This window comes from Crocodylus siamensis, chromosome 3 (genome assembly GCF_052110815.1).
Source record: "Crocodylus siamensis isolate JL-2025a chromosome 3, ASM5211081v1, whole genome shotgun sequence".
Lineage (NCBI taxonomy): Eukaryota > Metazoa > Chordata > Crocodylia > Crocodylidae > Crocodylus > Crocodylus siamensis.
Window position 1 is genome coordinate 73,391,243 of NC_143397.1, and position 15,575 is coordinate 73,406,817.

Below are 15,575 nucleotides of genomic sequence, written 5' to 3' on the forward strand. Positions count from 1 at the left end.
ATGAAGGGAAGTGAAACTTTCTAAAGAAAGTTTAAAAAAGCTTCCTGAATGACCAAATAAATATCACCAGCCAGCAAGCCTAGGTAAGAAAAAAACTTAATTAAAGCCAATGCCTTATTGGTTGTTTTGCATGTAGGATGATTTAAAAAAGCATACAACATATTTATTTAGGAGAACAGCCTTCAATTCAAAAGAAAATTGATCTTCAGTGTCCTTAGAAACCAGTGAAAGACAGTCCAGTCAGTCTAAGTGACTCTTTTTTTTCTGTAGAAAGCATCCTAAAACTCAGCCACAAAAATGGTGAATGAATAGTTTAAATAAAGCTTATGGATTATTAAATTGGTTTTGTTAATTAATATTTTCATTACCATGGCATTTTTGGGAGGTGCAAATTCATATTAAACTATTTTTCCATTTATTGTTGTGGCTTTCATGATAGCTACATGCACTATGGTTTAATTATATATAGACCACCTTCACAGCAGGAAATATATTATCACTTCAACCTCCCAGAAATTAAATTTTTATAATTTATTTCTCTGATATAATGTTGTTTTCCTATAACTTATGTGCTAACTTTTAATAGGTATTTCAATGATAATATTTCCTGATCTATGGATGAGACACCTATACATATGCCCAGTGCCTGCTCCAATATATGCTAATTAGCACCCATCAGAGCCAGACTGTGCTAATTAGCATGCTCCAGCAGCCTCAGCATCTCATATTCAGCATCCCCATGCTTCAGAATGGTGGAGGTCCTTTAACTAAAGCTTGTTGAATGTGTTTTAGTTAAAGCCCCCTCCCACCCCATTTTTACATGAGGTGCTGCAGGTGCTTTAATTAAAGTGACTCCCAAGAGCCTCTCTTAATTAAAGCACCTCCCACCCCAGAGACCATGTAAAGGTATCCCAAGAGATTATATAGAGTGATGCACAAAAACAGTATTATATATGCTCCTAGTATTGTGTTTCTAGTACTTCAGTGAGGCATCAGATTTTTAGTTTTAAAGTAATAAGCACAAAGGAATATAGAACTTCAAAAAATACATCAGTCTTAATGGAACAACATAATTTTATCAGAGTTTATTATGGACTTTGATTAATATCTGTTAGACTCAAAGGGAACTGAGCTGATCTCAGGACAAGGTCTTCACCAATATTAAAAAGGACTTTGAGTGAACATTCATTGTTTTTCCTGGGAGAGTGGTAATTCTCCCAACAGAAATTTTAGCCAGTAACCTGACCTGCGTCTAAACCTATTTTTATTGCTGGCAAGACCTCAAAATGTACAGAGAATAGATCTGGGTGTAAAGTCATATTTTATGTTCGTTCTTTGGCTATACCAGTGCTTCACTTCAGCCTGTCTAGACATGTTAGAAACTACAGTGATTGGACTTAGCTTAAAAAGATGCTTAATATCTTACTGTAAATTGAATAAGAAAACTTGCTTCATGTTTCAGTTTTGGAGGCAAAAATCACACTACGGGATACTACTATATATAGGGAAAAACAAGAAAGCTCTAAAGTCACAGCCCTAAAGAACACTGGAAAATGTTACTCTTAGAAAAGCTTGCTTGGTACCATATATAATCAGTTGTTCTTCACCACTGAATCACTGGAACAAGACCCCTGCTACTACAGGTAACTTTGTCAGAGTTTGATCAGTTCATAAAAGAGATTATCTAACTTGAACATAGTAGGGGCAAAAAAGCCTTATTGGACAGTTGTTCCAGGACCATTGGAACCATCCTTCAGGATGGTTAGAAACCTTTCAATTTCCAGTATTCATTGCCAGTTTTTACTTACTTGTTCTTGTGCAAACCTTGTCGTTTACACCCAACACATTTTTAGATGGTAAACCTTTTTTTTCGCTAATCACTTTAGCTTCTTCTCCGTTCCCATAACCTATCATCCTCATAACCCCTTACTCTACCTGTTCCAGTTTGAATTAATCTTTGAATGCAGGGAAAATGAAAGATGCTTAAAAAGTCCCCATAGGTAGGAAATAAACTTCATTTTTGCACAGAGGAAGCTAGAGATGGAAATCTGTCCCTCTGGGCCCATGAGAGTGTCTTTGTGAGTTGTTCTGAGTTGCTCTTTGTTGTGCAGATCAGGTAGGATTCCTTCCCTGGAGGTGTTAGATGTCAAGCAAGGAAGTGTAGAAATCTTTATTGTTGTTCAGCAATGAAGTTTAAAATCCCAAATCAGCTAAAATTCAGCATCATCCATGTTTCAGAGATGTATTTGGTAGCCATGTTGGTCTGAGACAAAAAGAAATGGAAAAATCTGGAACTCTTGGTTCAGAAATGATACCTTTTATTAAACGAGCAAGGAAATAGCAAAAAAATTTCTTGCAGAAAGAAAGCGTGCAAAAAAAAGATGATTTTTTTGTGATTTCCTAGTTAGTCTAATAAAAGGTATCATTTCTGAACCAAGAGTTCTAGATTTTTCCATTTCTTTTTGTCTCAGACCCATACGGCTATTAAATACATCCCTGAAACAAGTTAAATACATATTGCATAAAAAAGTACTTTTTCTTGTTAGTTTTAAACCTGTTTCCTACTAATTTCAGGGTTCCCACTAGTTCTGGTATTCTGGGACTTGCTGAACAACAATTCCCTGTTTACTTGGTCCACATCCATCATGATTTTATTAGACTTTATTTATCATATCCCCCCTCAGCATTTTCTTTTCAAACTGAAGACTCCTAGATTTTGTAGTCTCTCCTGGTATGGCAACTGCTTCATACCCTGATCACTTTGGTTGCCTTCTCTGTGTCTTTACTAATTCTACTGCATCTTTTTTGAGATGGAGACCTGCATCTCACAACTGCATATAGTATTGAAGATGTCAGTACACCATGGATTTTGTATAATGGCAGGATGCTATTCTTGATTTTGTTTTCAATTTTCTTCTTAATGATGCCCAATATTTTATTGGCTTTTTGGATGCCTCTGCACATTGTGCTTATGTTTTCAGAGAACTGTCTACAATGTTTTCAAGTGTCACTCCTGAACTGTAACAGCTAATTTGCAACATAGCATTGTGTACATCGAGTTGAGGTTATTTTTCCTAGGTTCATTACCTTGCACTTGTCAACATTGAAGTTGAACTACTATTTTTTGGCCCACTGACTTAACTTGGTGAGATCTTTCTGCAGCTCTGTGAGCTCTTTTTTGTCAGCATGGGACTAGACTACCCAGAATAATTTGGTATCATCTGCAAACTTGGAGATTTCATTGTACACCCCCATTTCTAGGTCATTAATGAAAATGCTGAGTAAAACTGGGCCCAACACAAATTCCTGTGGGACCCCATTTTTTACATCTCTCTATCCTGGAAAGTAAACATGTACTTCTTCCCTCCGCTTCCTATCTTTTAATCAGCTCTCAGTCCAGGAAAGAACTGCCCCTCCAATCCCATGGCAACACAATTTTTTAAAAATCCTTTGATGACGGACCTTGCTGAAAACTTTTTGAAAGTCCAAATGTATTATGTCAACTAGATCCCCCTTATCCACATGCTTACTGACACCCTCAAAAAACTCCAGCAGATTGGTGAGGCAGGATTTCCCTTTATAAAAACTATGCTGACTTTTCCCCAGCAGATCATATTTGTCCGTATGAGTGCTGATTTTATTCTTTATTATAGATTCTACCAATATGCCAAGGATAGGGATGGAAATGAGACTTACTGATCTGTAGTTCCCAGGATCACATCTGGAGCCCTTTTTGAAGATGGGCTTTATGTTGGCAACCCTCTATTCCTCCAGCACAGAGGCTGTAATGATAGGTTACATACTATTGCCAACAATTCCTTTGAGGCACTGCTTTAGCTACTTTACAACCCAAATCGGCAACAGGAGATCTGCAATGAAGTCAACAGGAGTATTGGAAACCTAATTTTTAACTATGTTTAGGTGTGAAAAGAGGACAGCAATGGGTACCCCTTTGTTGTACTCCTATTGCTGTATGTGTGAAAAGCTCAGTCATTCCTTGAGGTAAACAAGATGTTGGGTATTTAATAGTATCTTTAAAAAGGAGGGGATCTGAGGATTGCATTAAGCTTCATGCCTTCTCATGTTCTCTCTGAAGCATGCCTTCATGCTTTCTCTGTGGGAGAAATCATTTTAAAAGAATGTTCAAAGAAAAATAGTGTTTAATTAAAGAAACCACCATTTATGTTGAATTTTAATATTATTCTTCCATAATAAAAGAAGGTTGATTTGGGCATTTGCATTACATATAATAAGTCTTTTCAGTTATATTACATTACTAAATCAAAAGGATTGAGTTTGAAGGTTTACAGTACAAATTACAATACGCTTACATATTAACTATTCTATTTCTCTGCCGTTTGCAAGGAAGCTTTGTCTTTGCTCTTACTTAATTCACCATATATTTTTTCTGCCGGTTGCAGCTCAGAGCTACTTAGAGCACGATAAAGTACTCAGATCTCTCACCAGCTTCTAGTTGCAGCCAGTATAAAGAGACTCCAGCAGAAATGCCCATCAACTGTAGTGCTAGTTGTGCTAGGAGAATTATTCAAAAGGCAATCTCCTCATTAAAAAGCTTAGTGATTGCATATAAAAAATTAACACATGGAACCTCTAATAAAATCACATGGAAGCTTACCAGTCACTGATTTCAGTAAGATTAAGATAGGGAAACATTAGGTCAACTTCACCTGGTATAAACTGGCTTAGTTTATTCATTTTAATATAATGAGTCTACACCAATTTAAATTGACTGAGGAACTCTACTACTCTGTACTGAATTTGTAAAACACTAAGACTTCTCCAGCATTATCACTGAATGACTCTTTGACAACAAATAAACAATACACTTAGCAATAGCTACTTATTGTAAGTTTGCTGGAATCTTTTAATGGAATTCTGAAATTCTACATCCACATCTTGCTTATAGAAGATTCAGAAAGGGCCGAAATACCAATTACAGATGTCAGGGTTAGCAGCAGGTTTTCTAACATGTTTTTCAATACCACCATCACCTCTCTTAATTTCTCATCAAGTGGTTTTTCACTAGAATATATCAGTAGAAAAATGAATACTTCTTTCTGAAAAAATGAAAGATTTTGATTTTGTCAAATTGATTTTGTCAAATAAGCATTTTCTAGTGAACACTTGTTTTAAAAAATTCTGAGTATAACAAAACATACTATTTTACAATAAAGATTAAGTCAATATTTTTCAAAATGGAGACCTAGTGAGATTCCAAAATCTGGTTTTAAAGATCTAGTTTAAACTAAAAAAGTTGGACTGGGTTGTCTTAGTTGCCTCCAAATTTTATTATAAGTAGGAGAATTATGAAGTAGATACAAATATAGTAGGTCCCCTTAACAAAAAAAAAAAAATCTTTCTGTTTTGCCTCACTTTTATTCCTGTGTCATTCAAGGTTTTGGGGGAGAGTTGGCAGGAAAAACAGCTATAAACCTAGAATAATAGATTCATGTTCTGCCAGATAATGATATAGCATTCATTTTAAGATTTTTTTTTTATGGGAAATAGAGTTTTTTGGTCCCAAAAACAACACTACAATTGTAATTCTTGGTTATATGAACAACAGGAGTATAGGAGATTGATATCACATTGAGAAAATGAATTGCACAATCCTAAATGAAAAGGAAGGATGATGGAATTCAGCTTGTAAGAAGAAAGAAGGAACTGTGCAGGGATCCAGCTAGACTTTTCAAAAGATAAAACCTAATTTGTACCTCAAAGTTTTCTTAGTTTAATGTAACTTTTTAAAGAGACATTAAAAAGTGGCATAGGAAGTGATGTGCTTGCCTCAGAGAAGGTGATTAAGAGTCAAGGTACCCAAAATGTTTTCTGTAACTTCAGACAAATCGTTTACTTTCTTTCCCCGTGCATTTCAATTCAAAGTGAATATAATACCTTCCTTCAGGGATATTTTGTAATTTGTTTTGAGATCCTCAGACAAAATATGTTCTCTAAGTGCCAAATTGTTTGAGTATTATTAGCTACCATCAGTTTTTCCCTACATGCCTTGCTCTGGATTGTTTGATCTATGTTAAAGACCAATCTGTCACAGCTTAAATGTGGTATTAAAATAGTCTGACTGTGGATTGATTTATGGGCAAAGACACATGTTCATGACACTGTTTCTCTGCTTGTCTTATTTTCAGATTATGTTTATGGTCTCAGAAATACAGGATTCGCCAACAATAATAGCTTTCTTTATTTAAGCCAATTCATTTCAGGAAGAGAACAGAAACTTAAAACAATCTTGACATTCTATATGGAATAATATTTTGACAAGTTTTGATTTAAGATTTGCATTTTCTGCTGTAAATTCTTCTGTAACAGGCCTTTTAAATGTTTTCCACCTTGGTTCTTAACCTTGTGGGGAGTGGGGAGGTGCTCCTTTATGAGAATGCAACCTGACAGTATTCTTCAGGAATCATTTATTCTCTGTTTAATAATTTTTTTGGGAAGCAAAATATTTGAAGGGGAACTCTGCTCTAGAAAGGTTTGTCATAAAATGAGTTTAAACATTTTGATGTTGTGATATCACTTATTCTGATATCAAATGTCACCTTTGTTGATTTGTGCAGCGTAGAGAAGACAGACTTCAATACCAGTCTCAATTTGATTAGTACTACAGTTCACCAACAATGCTCTGAGCAATGTTTTCTGTCCAATTAGCACTTTTCCCTTTTTATATAATGTAATTACAGACCAGTCTGTTTTTCATTAAGCATGTGAAGAAAAACAGCCTGCTTTTTCTTATCTCTCAGTACTAGAAATATGAATCCAGCCCTTGGGCAATCAGCTAATGCTTGTTATCATAGGAAAGAATGAAGCACCTTTAATTTTTTTTATGTTGGCTTCAACTATCCTCTTTGTACAGGCACAAAGAAGGCACAAAAAGTTGAAGGTCAATAGCATATGTAGGGTGCATGTATCAGATGTTCAAACCCCTGATCCTGTGCTTTAGCCACAAAATGAACCTCTCTTTGTGAGGTTATGTTACAGTTACTAATCTGACAATTAGAATATCGGGACTTATCTCAAAAATAAATAATAAAATTTGCTGAAGGTAAATGATACTCATGCTTGACTGGGCATGATTCTGTACAGTATATATATTTATTACTGCCGGTACTCATTATCCAAGTGACTATAATTAATTTGCTTAATCCTGTGTGGTCATAGGACAAAACTACTAAATTAAACAGTTAGTTTAACAGTTTAGTTAAATTAAGGTTAATTTGCTTAATCCATATTAAGGAGATCTGTTCATTTGTTTATTGGAGAAAGAAACATGAGCTGCTTTTGGTACATACTGACTTATATGTCAGAATCTTGAAAAATGTCCTTAGACCCTTTAGCCATTCAGTATGGATACGTACAAATACACTTTTTATGTGTTGCAGCATCACATCCTCGTTCCATCCGCAAGCCTCGTCCTGCTTCTATGAAAACCAATGAGGGTTCTGACATCCTTTTGCTAAGTACTGGGATGAGTCATGATCACGTACTTGTAAAAATTACTTTTCTGGTTTTGCAGTTATATGAAACAAAGTTCTATAAATTGTCATTCACTTTATTTAGGAAATCTTATTTGCTTAATGTGGGTACTACTGGACTTCATACAAATTATGTGAATAATATTTGTTGAATAACTTATAAAAGTATCTACAAGGATTTCATGGATACTAAATGTATTTTTTTTCAAATGTATATAAAAATCCATTTAATGATATGTTTTTTTTCCCCTTCTTCCTAGATGCAGCAGTTATTCCATGAAAATTATGAACACAACCGGAAGGGTTACATCCAAGATCTTCACAACACTAAAATTCATACAGCCATAACACTTCATCCAAATAAAAGGCCAGCCTACCAATATAGGCTGCACAATTATATATTGAGCCGCAAAATCTCAGAATTGCGCTATCGCACCATTCAGCTCCATAGGGAAAGTGCTCTAATGAGCAAGCTCAGTAACAGTGAAATAAATAAGGAAGATCAGCAGCTTGGAATGATGCCCTCTTTCAATCGTTTCCAGCCACGTGAAAGGAATGAAGTCATTGAATGGGAGTTCCTCACAGGGAAGCTCCTTTACTCAATGGCTGAGAACCAACCACCCCGACAAAGTATCAGCAACGTTCTGCGAGCAGCATTGGATGACACAGTGATGCAGGTAATGGAAATGATAAATGAAAACTCTAAATCTAGAGGAAGACTCATTGATTTCAAGGAAATACAATATGGCTACCGTAGAGTTGACCCTTTGCATGGAGTGGAGTACATCTTGGATTTACTGCTTTTGTACAAAAGGCACAAAGGAAGAAAACTTACAGTTCCAGTGAGACGTCATGCCTATCTTCAGCAACTGTTTAGCAAGCCTTTCTTCAGAGAAGCAGAGGAGTTGGATGTAAGAACCCTTGTAGAAAATATCAACAGTGACACTCAGTCTTTGTCTTTTCTTTCAAATTCTTTAAAGATTTTCTCATCGTTTCAAGGCACCAAAGAAATGTGGGGACATTATGACAAGAAAATACATATTCTTGTCCCCCTCACTGGAAGATATGACATTTTCTTAAGATTTATGGAGAATTTTGAAAAAGTTTGTCTTATTCCAAGGCAGAATGTAAAGCTGGCAATAATTCTGTTCAGTTCTGACTCTGGCCAAGATTCCAGCAAACATATGGAGTTAATTAAAGAATATAATAATAAGTATCCGACAGCTGATATAACCTTGATTCCCATGACGGGAGAGTTTTCCAGAGGTTTAGGTCTTGAAACAGCCTCTTCTCAATTTGACAATGACACTTTGCTGCTATTCTGTGATGTTGACCTGATATTCACCCCAGATTTTCTCCAGCGATGTAGAGATAATACTATTCAGGGACAACAGGTTTATTACCCTATCATCTTCAGTCAATATGATCCAAAAGTAACATATGGAGGAAACACTCCAGCTGATAGTAGCTTTGTTTTTACAAAGAAAAGTGGATTTTGGAGAGACTATGGATTTGGAATCACCTGCATTTACAAAAGTGACCTACTGACTGTTGGTGGATTTGATACCTCAATTCAAGGCTGGGGACTTGAAGATGTAGACCTCTTTAACAAAGTAATAATATCTGGGTTGAAGGCCTTTAGAAGTCAAGAAGTAGGAGTTGTGCATGTTTTTCATCCAGTTCAGTGTGACCCCAATTTAGATCCTAAACAATATAAAATGTGCTTAGGGTCCAAAGCAAGTACATTTGCATCTACCATGCAGCTCGCTGAAATCTGGCTAGAAAAACACTTAGGTGTCAGGTATAATCGAACTCTCTCCTGACATTCCAGTTCATTGTTGCCTTTTTAGGGGAGTTTACCTCATTATTGTTATTTTTATTTTGTTGTCATATTTTTTAACTCCTCTTTGTTGTCTTCCAAAGATAGTTTGTTGACCTCAAAGAAGACAAGTCTGCTGTTCACTGATATTTCCAATTCCTACTGAACTGCTTAGTTGTTTTACTTTCGTACTCCTTTTGTTTGAAATTGAGTTAACTCACAGCAATCAAATGATCCCATGGAGCACATCTGTCATAAGAGTCTGCATCAAAAGATTATTCTCTTTGGGCTTTAGGATGCAATATCATCTTTGTTGCGTTTGTCAAACTTAATGTGATAAAAACTATTTACTGGTGAAGATAACACAAAAGTGCTTTATGCTTCCTCTGTGGAAGGGACTCTGTAACATAAACTTGAGTTTTATAATTTATATGAGGACTTATATATATAAACACTACTTTTCTTCATCTTTAGAATTTTTTAAGTAAACGAATAACTATGATTGTACCTTTATTTTTTAAAAAAAGGAAAAACTGAGGCGTTTGTTTCCAAATGCAACTGGTACTGGCTACCAACTCCTTAAGCATCTTATAATAATAATGAACTCCTCATTACTGTCTGCTCTAAATGCAAATGAACTTTATTTTCTCAAGGAAACATGATTTAATCAAATATTTGTGTTATTTTAGAAGCTTTGTGAACCAATGTCCTTCGTTTGCTGGCAAGAAGAAACTATTGACAGAACATGGTTATTTATAATAAAGTACAGACATGCAGTACTCTTCTTTTCAAACACATAGAATAAGTTGCTTTGTCTCTTTTTAAATGAGTATCTAATATATAAAAAATTTGTTTTACATTCCTTTCATAAAACTGCACTTGATGCAAAGGGTGATTAAAAGGATAGTTAAAATTGCTTTTCTACATTGTGCATTAATATTGGTACTCTGAGACCAACCATTGTTAAAATTTTAAAAATGTAAAAAGTAATTATTTAAGGTTGACAATTTACTCTTGCTGGTCAAAGTTCCTTGCCAATATATTTATGTCAGTGGAGGTTATAGGACTGTGTTACGATTTATCTCTCTGGACGGCCTGAAATGATCATATTATGGATTTGTGGAGTAGAATATTTAAAAATGAAGCCAACTTAAGTAAAATAAAGTAATTTTTTATATTTAGAGAGAAGTTTTTTGTATAGGAAGAATGTATAATCACTTTGAACACTGCTCATCCTTTCAATTGTAGAGATGCTTTCTTGCAAAGGTCTTCTGTTTTATCATTCTTTTAGGCACACATTTAAGATGTTTTACTATGAATCTGTGGTAAAATCAGACACATGCAAGAAACCATCAGAATTTAACCAAGCGTGAATAAATTTTGATTGTATGTAATAACTTGATTTCAAACTATATCACAAGAAGAGCTGAGCAAATAATGAAAATAAAAAGTCCTGAGCTATTTATTCATATGGCTCCACGGATTTGCTTTGGCTATGTCCAGCCCTTTTTCTGTTTGCTTTCCATGAAAATCCAAGTGATTGTCTCTTACTAGTGCACAAACTCCAGTAGGTTTACAGACATACCAGGAAATTGCAAAAAAACCCCTGCACAGATCACACTTGGCTGTAGATCTGAGTTGTGAGGAGGCATCAGTTTCAGAGTGGGGAAGTAAAGTGCTAAAGATCTGATAAATATAAAAACAAATTAATAGCAATCACATGAGGTAACAAACACATAATCTGCTTTTGGTTTTCCAATTCTCATTTCACTGGAGAACTTATTGGCTATGATGTATTTGCTCAGCTCAAACTAAAAGACAACTAGACAAATAAAAACTAAAGCCATTGATTTCAATGGGAAGTTGGCTTGTATGCATAGGGCTTGCAGGATCAGGCCCTATATGATATAAACAAGATGTTGATATTTAGCATTATAGATATTTATTTAGCATTTGACTGATTCATTTGTTTATACAATGAATTACTTTGTTATAAACCTGATTATAAATTTTCATTATAAAACATTGCATTGTGTTTTGAGTAATTGTCCTGAGATTATTTGAAAACTTGAGTTGTTTTATTTAAGGGGATAATTCACCTGCCAATAAGATCATATTAAAAGAGCATAACAATGATAAAGTAATGATATGGATGTGTAGATAAAAAGAAAAAAAAAAAAACCCTGGAGTGTCCATCATGTTTCTTTGCTTTTATCCAGTTTTGATCACAATTTTGACTGTAAAATGAAGTACTTAGTGTGTATAATGTCCCTTTGTATATGTGTAGTCAGTGGGTTAATAACACAATACACTGTAATAGACATTTTTTTCAAGACCTCCTGCAAATGGAAATGGAAATAGATTCTTAACTCTAACTACTGATAAGTGGGCTGTTACTTTTCATACTTCTGCCTTTGGGACACAGAAAAAGCAAAAAATAATTTTAAAAAATTAGAAAAATGTATTCCTCCCAATCCAATATTCAAGAGCATTCATCATAGCATGTGGGTTTTCACAAGAAGTTTCCCTCTGGGACAGTTACTCTGGTGTCCTGAAAAATGTATAGTGGTACCATCAACAAAAGTACTCCTAAGAAGTAATGGGACTTAAAAGTTTTGACACTTTAATGATGAATGCAGCAGAGGACTGAGGTAAATTTTGGAAAATACCCTTAAAGAATCCAAGTACAGGTGAGGGTTGTGTGTTCAACCTAAAGGATGATACAGAACAACTGCAACTTGCAATGACTCTAACATGAACACATAACAATCCTTTGAAATTTGAAGAGAAAATTCTTGCAAAGTAGGTGGTAGGATCATTTTCCTAAATTAAGTAATTCCATCACTTTTTAAAAAGATTTTAAGTATTATTTAAAAATAAGAATTAGCTAACATGTGGGCTAGGTACAGACAGTGAAAAAGCCTGAGGCTGAATTGATTCAGTCTTTGAAGGTTTGTCTAAGCTGCAGAGATTAAATTGAAACAGAAAGTGAACAGACATTTACCTTTGATTCAGGAAATGCACTCACATGACTGCAGTGGCTCAGGCCAGAAACCAGGGGGTGCTAGATCATGGCTTTCTGGCTATGTGTTTACTATCTCCTACTGCTGCCCCAGAGGTCTGTGGGAACTCTGTATGGTTGCTCATTGTTTCCTCTTCCTGCTTCCAGGTACCTCTGGGATTTATAGTCCACACTTACAACCAGCAGCACATTTGAGTGGGGGAAATTTAACCCCCCTCCCTGACCCCACACCCTAGCTGTGGTTTTTGCCTGGCTAGGGGGCAGTCCCCTCCTGCAGAATGTGCTGCATCCCCAGTTGGGCTTGCTCCCATCCCTTGTCAGCTAGCCGTCACTGCTTCAGCTAAGGAGCAGAGGGGCAGGGCCAGCCCAGCTCTCTGGAGCAAACAGCACAGCCCAGCACAGCCCAGGCTACAAAGCATACTGTGATGCTGGGGGATTGTGATTTAACTTGAACCAGAAAGGGGTCTGGGACAGAAGTTTCATAAAACAGTTTAAGCCAAATCAGTTAAGTCTGATAATCCATTCAACCAGGTTTATCTTAAATCAGTGTCAGCCATTTTGAAGTGGGTTTATGTACACTGAACTTCTGTTCAGTTACAGGTTTAAACCAGTTTCTGATCACTGAAACCAGTTTGTGTAACTTCTGTCCCTAGTCATAGAAACTTTAGCTTCGCATGACAAAGCTATCCTTTAGGTACAAGAGAAAAAATCACAAATCTGTGACTTTTTACTGTTGTGCAACTTGAGATTGGTTCATAATAAAGTAATATTTAAGAAAAGGCAAAGTAATTTTCTTAAAAGTTTTCTTTTTGGGTTTTTTTTTTACTTTAAGCAAAGTAAAAAGTTAAATTCAGATTCTTTTTTATTCTTTTATTCCTCCTTTGAAATTTTTGCTCTTTTTATGCCTTTTTTCATGTTTGTTGACTTAACTAGTGCCCAAGGTCTTCCTCCAGTTTTTCGGGTTTTTTGGTTGATCCCCTTTTCAGTCAATGATGCCACAGCATTTGAACGTCTTTGAAGCCATGTGATATTTCTGTTATAGTTTTATGATGACACTACCATATAAAATGCTCAACTAGAGCACTTTGTTGAATTATAGTTTCTATGTCTGCTGCCACACAGTTTCCATTTGTCTGTCAGTTGAATTTAAAAGTATCCTGAATGTTATTACTTCATCCTTTCCTCTAGTCTCCTTTAACCTGGAATCCTACCAAGGCAAGGAAATATAAAATCTTTCCTGTCTTCAAATTTAGGAGAATGAATAGTTCAGGAAGTTTCTTGGTCCCTATTTCTGTCTGGAGTTTTTGCCTTGGTCCCTGTTATACCTGAAATTCCAGAATGGATATAGCAGCTCTGAAGTATGTTAATACAATGATTATTAGTCATAAACAATGTATGAGAGTACACATTCACCATGTTGTCAAGATGATGCAAATGTTATTCATATGTGCCAGTAAAAACATTTGTACAGGCACCCAATACCTCAAATCCAGTTGCCATGTACAAATTAGAACAAATTAAAGTTGCCATTACTGTGTTTTTTCAGCATTCGCCAAAAATTTAACCAAATGGGAAAAAAATCAGCAAACCACAGCCACAGACTGCAAAAAGGACCCTCTACAAAAAACTTCCTGTAAGACATCAGAGTTCGTATCTTTAGGAACCAACAGCTAGGGAAACCCAGTGTCCTAGTGCACAGATTACTTTCAGCTATTTTTAGATCAGCCTTTACCATTGGTCATCTTTTGTGGTTTTTCTATAGTATGAAATATTTCATTCAAAAATGCTGTTACCACCACTTAGCTATGTTAGAACAAAAAAAGACTAAGCATATGTCCAATCTGTACTCAGTTCTGTGTGTAGCTGGTATAAATGTACCCACAATAGATTTAAACTTTCTGTTTTAGATACCTACATAAGTATGGAAATCAGTGCAAGCCAGCTGCCTGTTTGTATAGATTCATGTGCAGAAATGATAAAATAATTGACATAAAGAATATATATATTAGTGTGTAAAATGGCTTCTGGAGAAAGTTCCATACTTCTAAATTTCAAGAGATTAAATTACAAAATAATATAAAAGACCTCCAAAATAGGTGAATTAGTTTGAAGGAGGAGATGCAGAGTTTTTTCATATGTTAGTTGGGATGCTGTTATAGAATCACAGAAAATTAGGGTTGGAAAGGACTTCAGGAGGTCATCTAGTCGAGCCCCCTGCTCAAAGCAGAATTAGCCCCAAGAATATCATCCCAGCCAAGACATTGTCCAGCTGGATCTTAGAAACCTTCAAGGATGGAGATTCCACAACCCCTCTGGGTAATCTGTTCCAGTGTTTTACTACTTTCCTACTGAGAGTTTTTTTCCTAATATCTAACCTAAACTTCCCTTGCTTCAACTTGAGACCATTGCTCCTTGTTCTGACATCTGCCACCACTGAGAACAGTCTAGTTCCATCCTCTTTGAAACCATCTTTCATGTAGTTAAAGGCTGCTAATAAATTCCCTCTAAGTGGGCACATCTACGTGAGATACTTAATGCCTACTGGACTAATTCTACTGCACATTAGCATGTCACACAAAAACTGTGCTAATGCACTGTGAGAGGGGAGTCAGGAGCCCCACCCCAGCATGGCCTAGACCCTGATCAGTGTACCCTGATACTTACCACAGGAACAGAGACAGGCAGCAGCTGGGAAGAGACCCAAACACCAACACCAACAAATGCAGGCTCAGCAGTTTCATAGCTGCTTGAGCCTGCATATTAGTGAGAGCTGGGGGCATGGCTCCTGAGCAGTGCGGGCTGCTCAAAAGGCAGCTGGGGATTCAGTTGAGCCAGCACTGTGGAGCGAGGTGCAGAACACTGGGAGATGCTGGCTGTGGAGCTGATAGTCTCCAGCTCCAGCTGCCACAAGGAGGAGCCGGGTGCCTGCCAGAAGACCCAGATGGGTGAGGCAGAGGGCAGCATCAAGGACCAATGGGGGCAAGGGAGCCTCACTGAGAGGCAGCAGCCTCAAGGGATGCTGCCAGGAAGCAAAGGGGCTCCAACCAGGAGCTCAGACACCAGGGCTGGGGATGGCTCCTCAGGCCCGCAGGCATCCCCAGACAGACCTACAGCAGGCAGAGTATATGGAATCATGAGCCCCCAGGAGGGGGAAGTAGGTGGCGCCAGCTGGAGGGACCAGAGCAACAGGACCACAGGTCAGCCGGGCCCCAGGGAGATGATG

General features: G+C 36.6%; 1 protein-coding gene across 2 annotated transcripts in view; it reads left to right on the top strand.

Moving 5' to 3' along the window:
* CHSY3 (chondroitin sulfate synthase 3) overlaps positions 1-13,889 on the top strand; it is a 252,663-nt gene extending 238,774 nt beyond the window's left edge. For both annotated transcript variants that reach the window (XM_090038509.1, XM_090038510.1), the window contains one exon: positions 7,772-13,889. In XM_090038509.1, the coding sequence (XP_089894635.1) occupies positions 7,772-9,334 (1,563 nt within the window). In that variant the 3' untranslated portion in view covers positions 9,335-13,889. The remainder of the gene's footprint in view (positions 1-7,771) is intronic.
* The last annotated feature ends 1,686 nt before the right edge of the window (positions 13,890-15,575 follow it).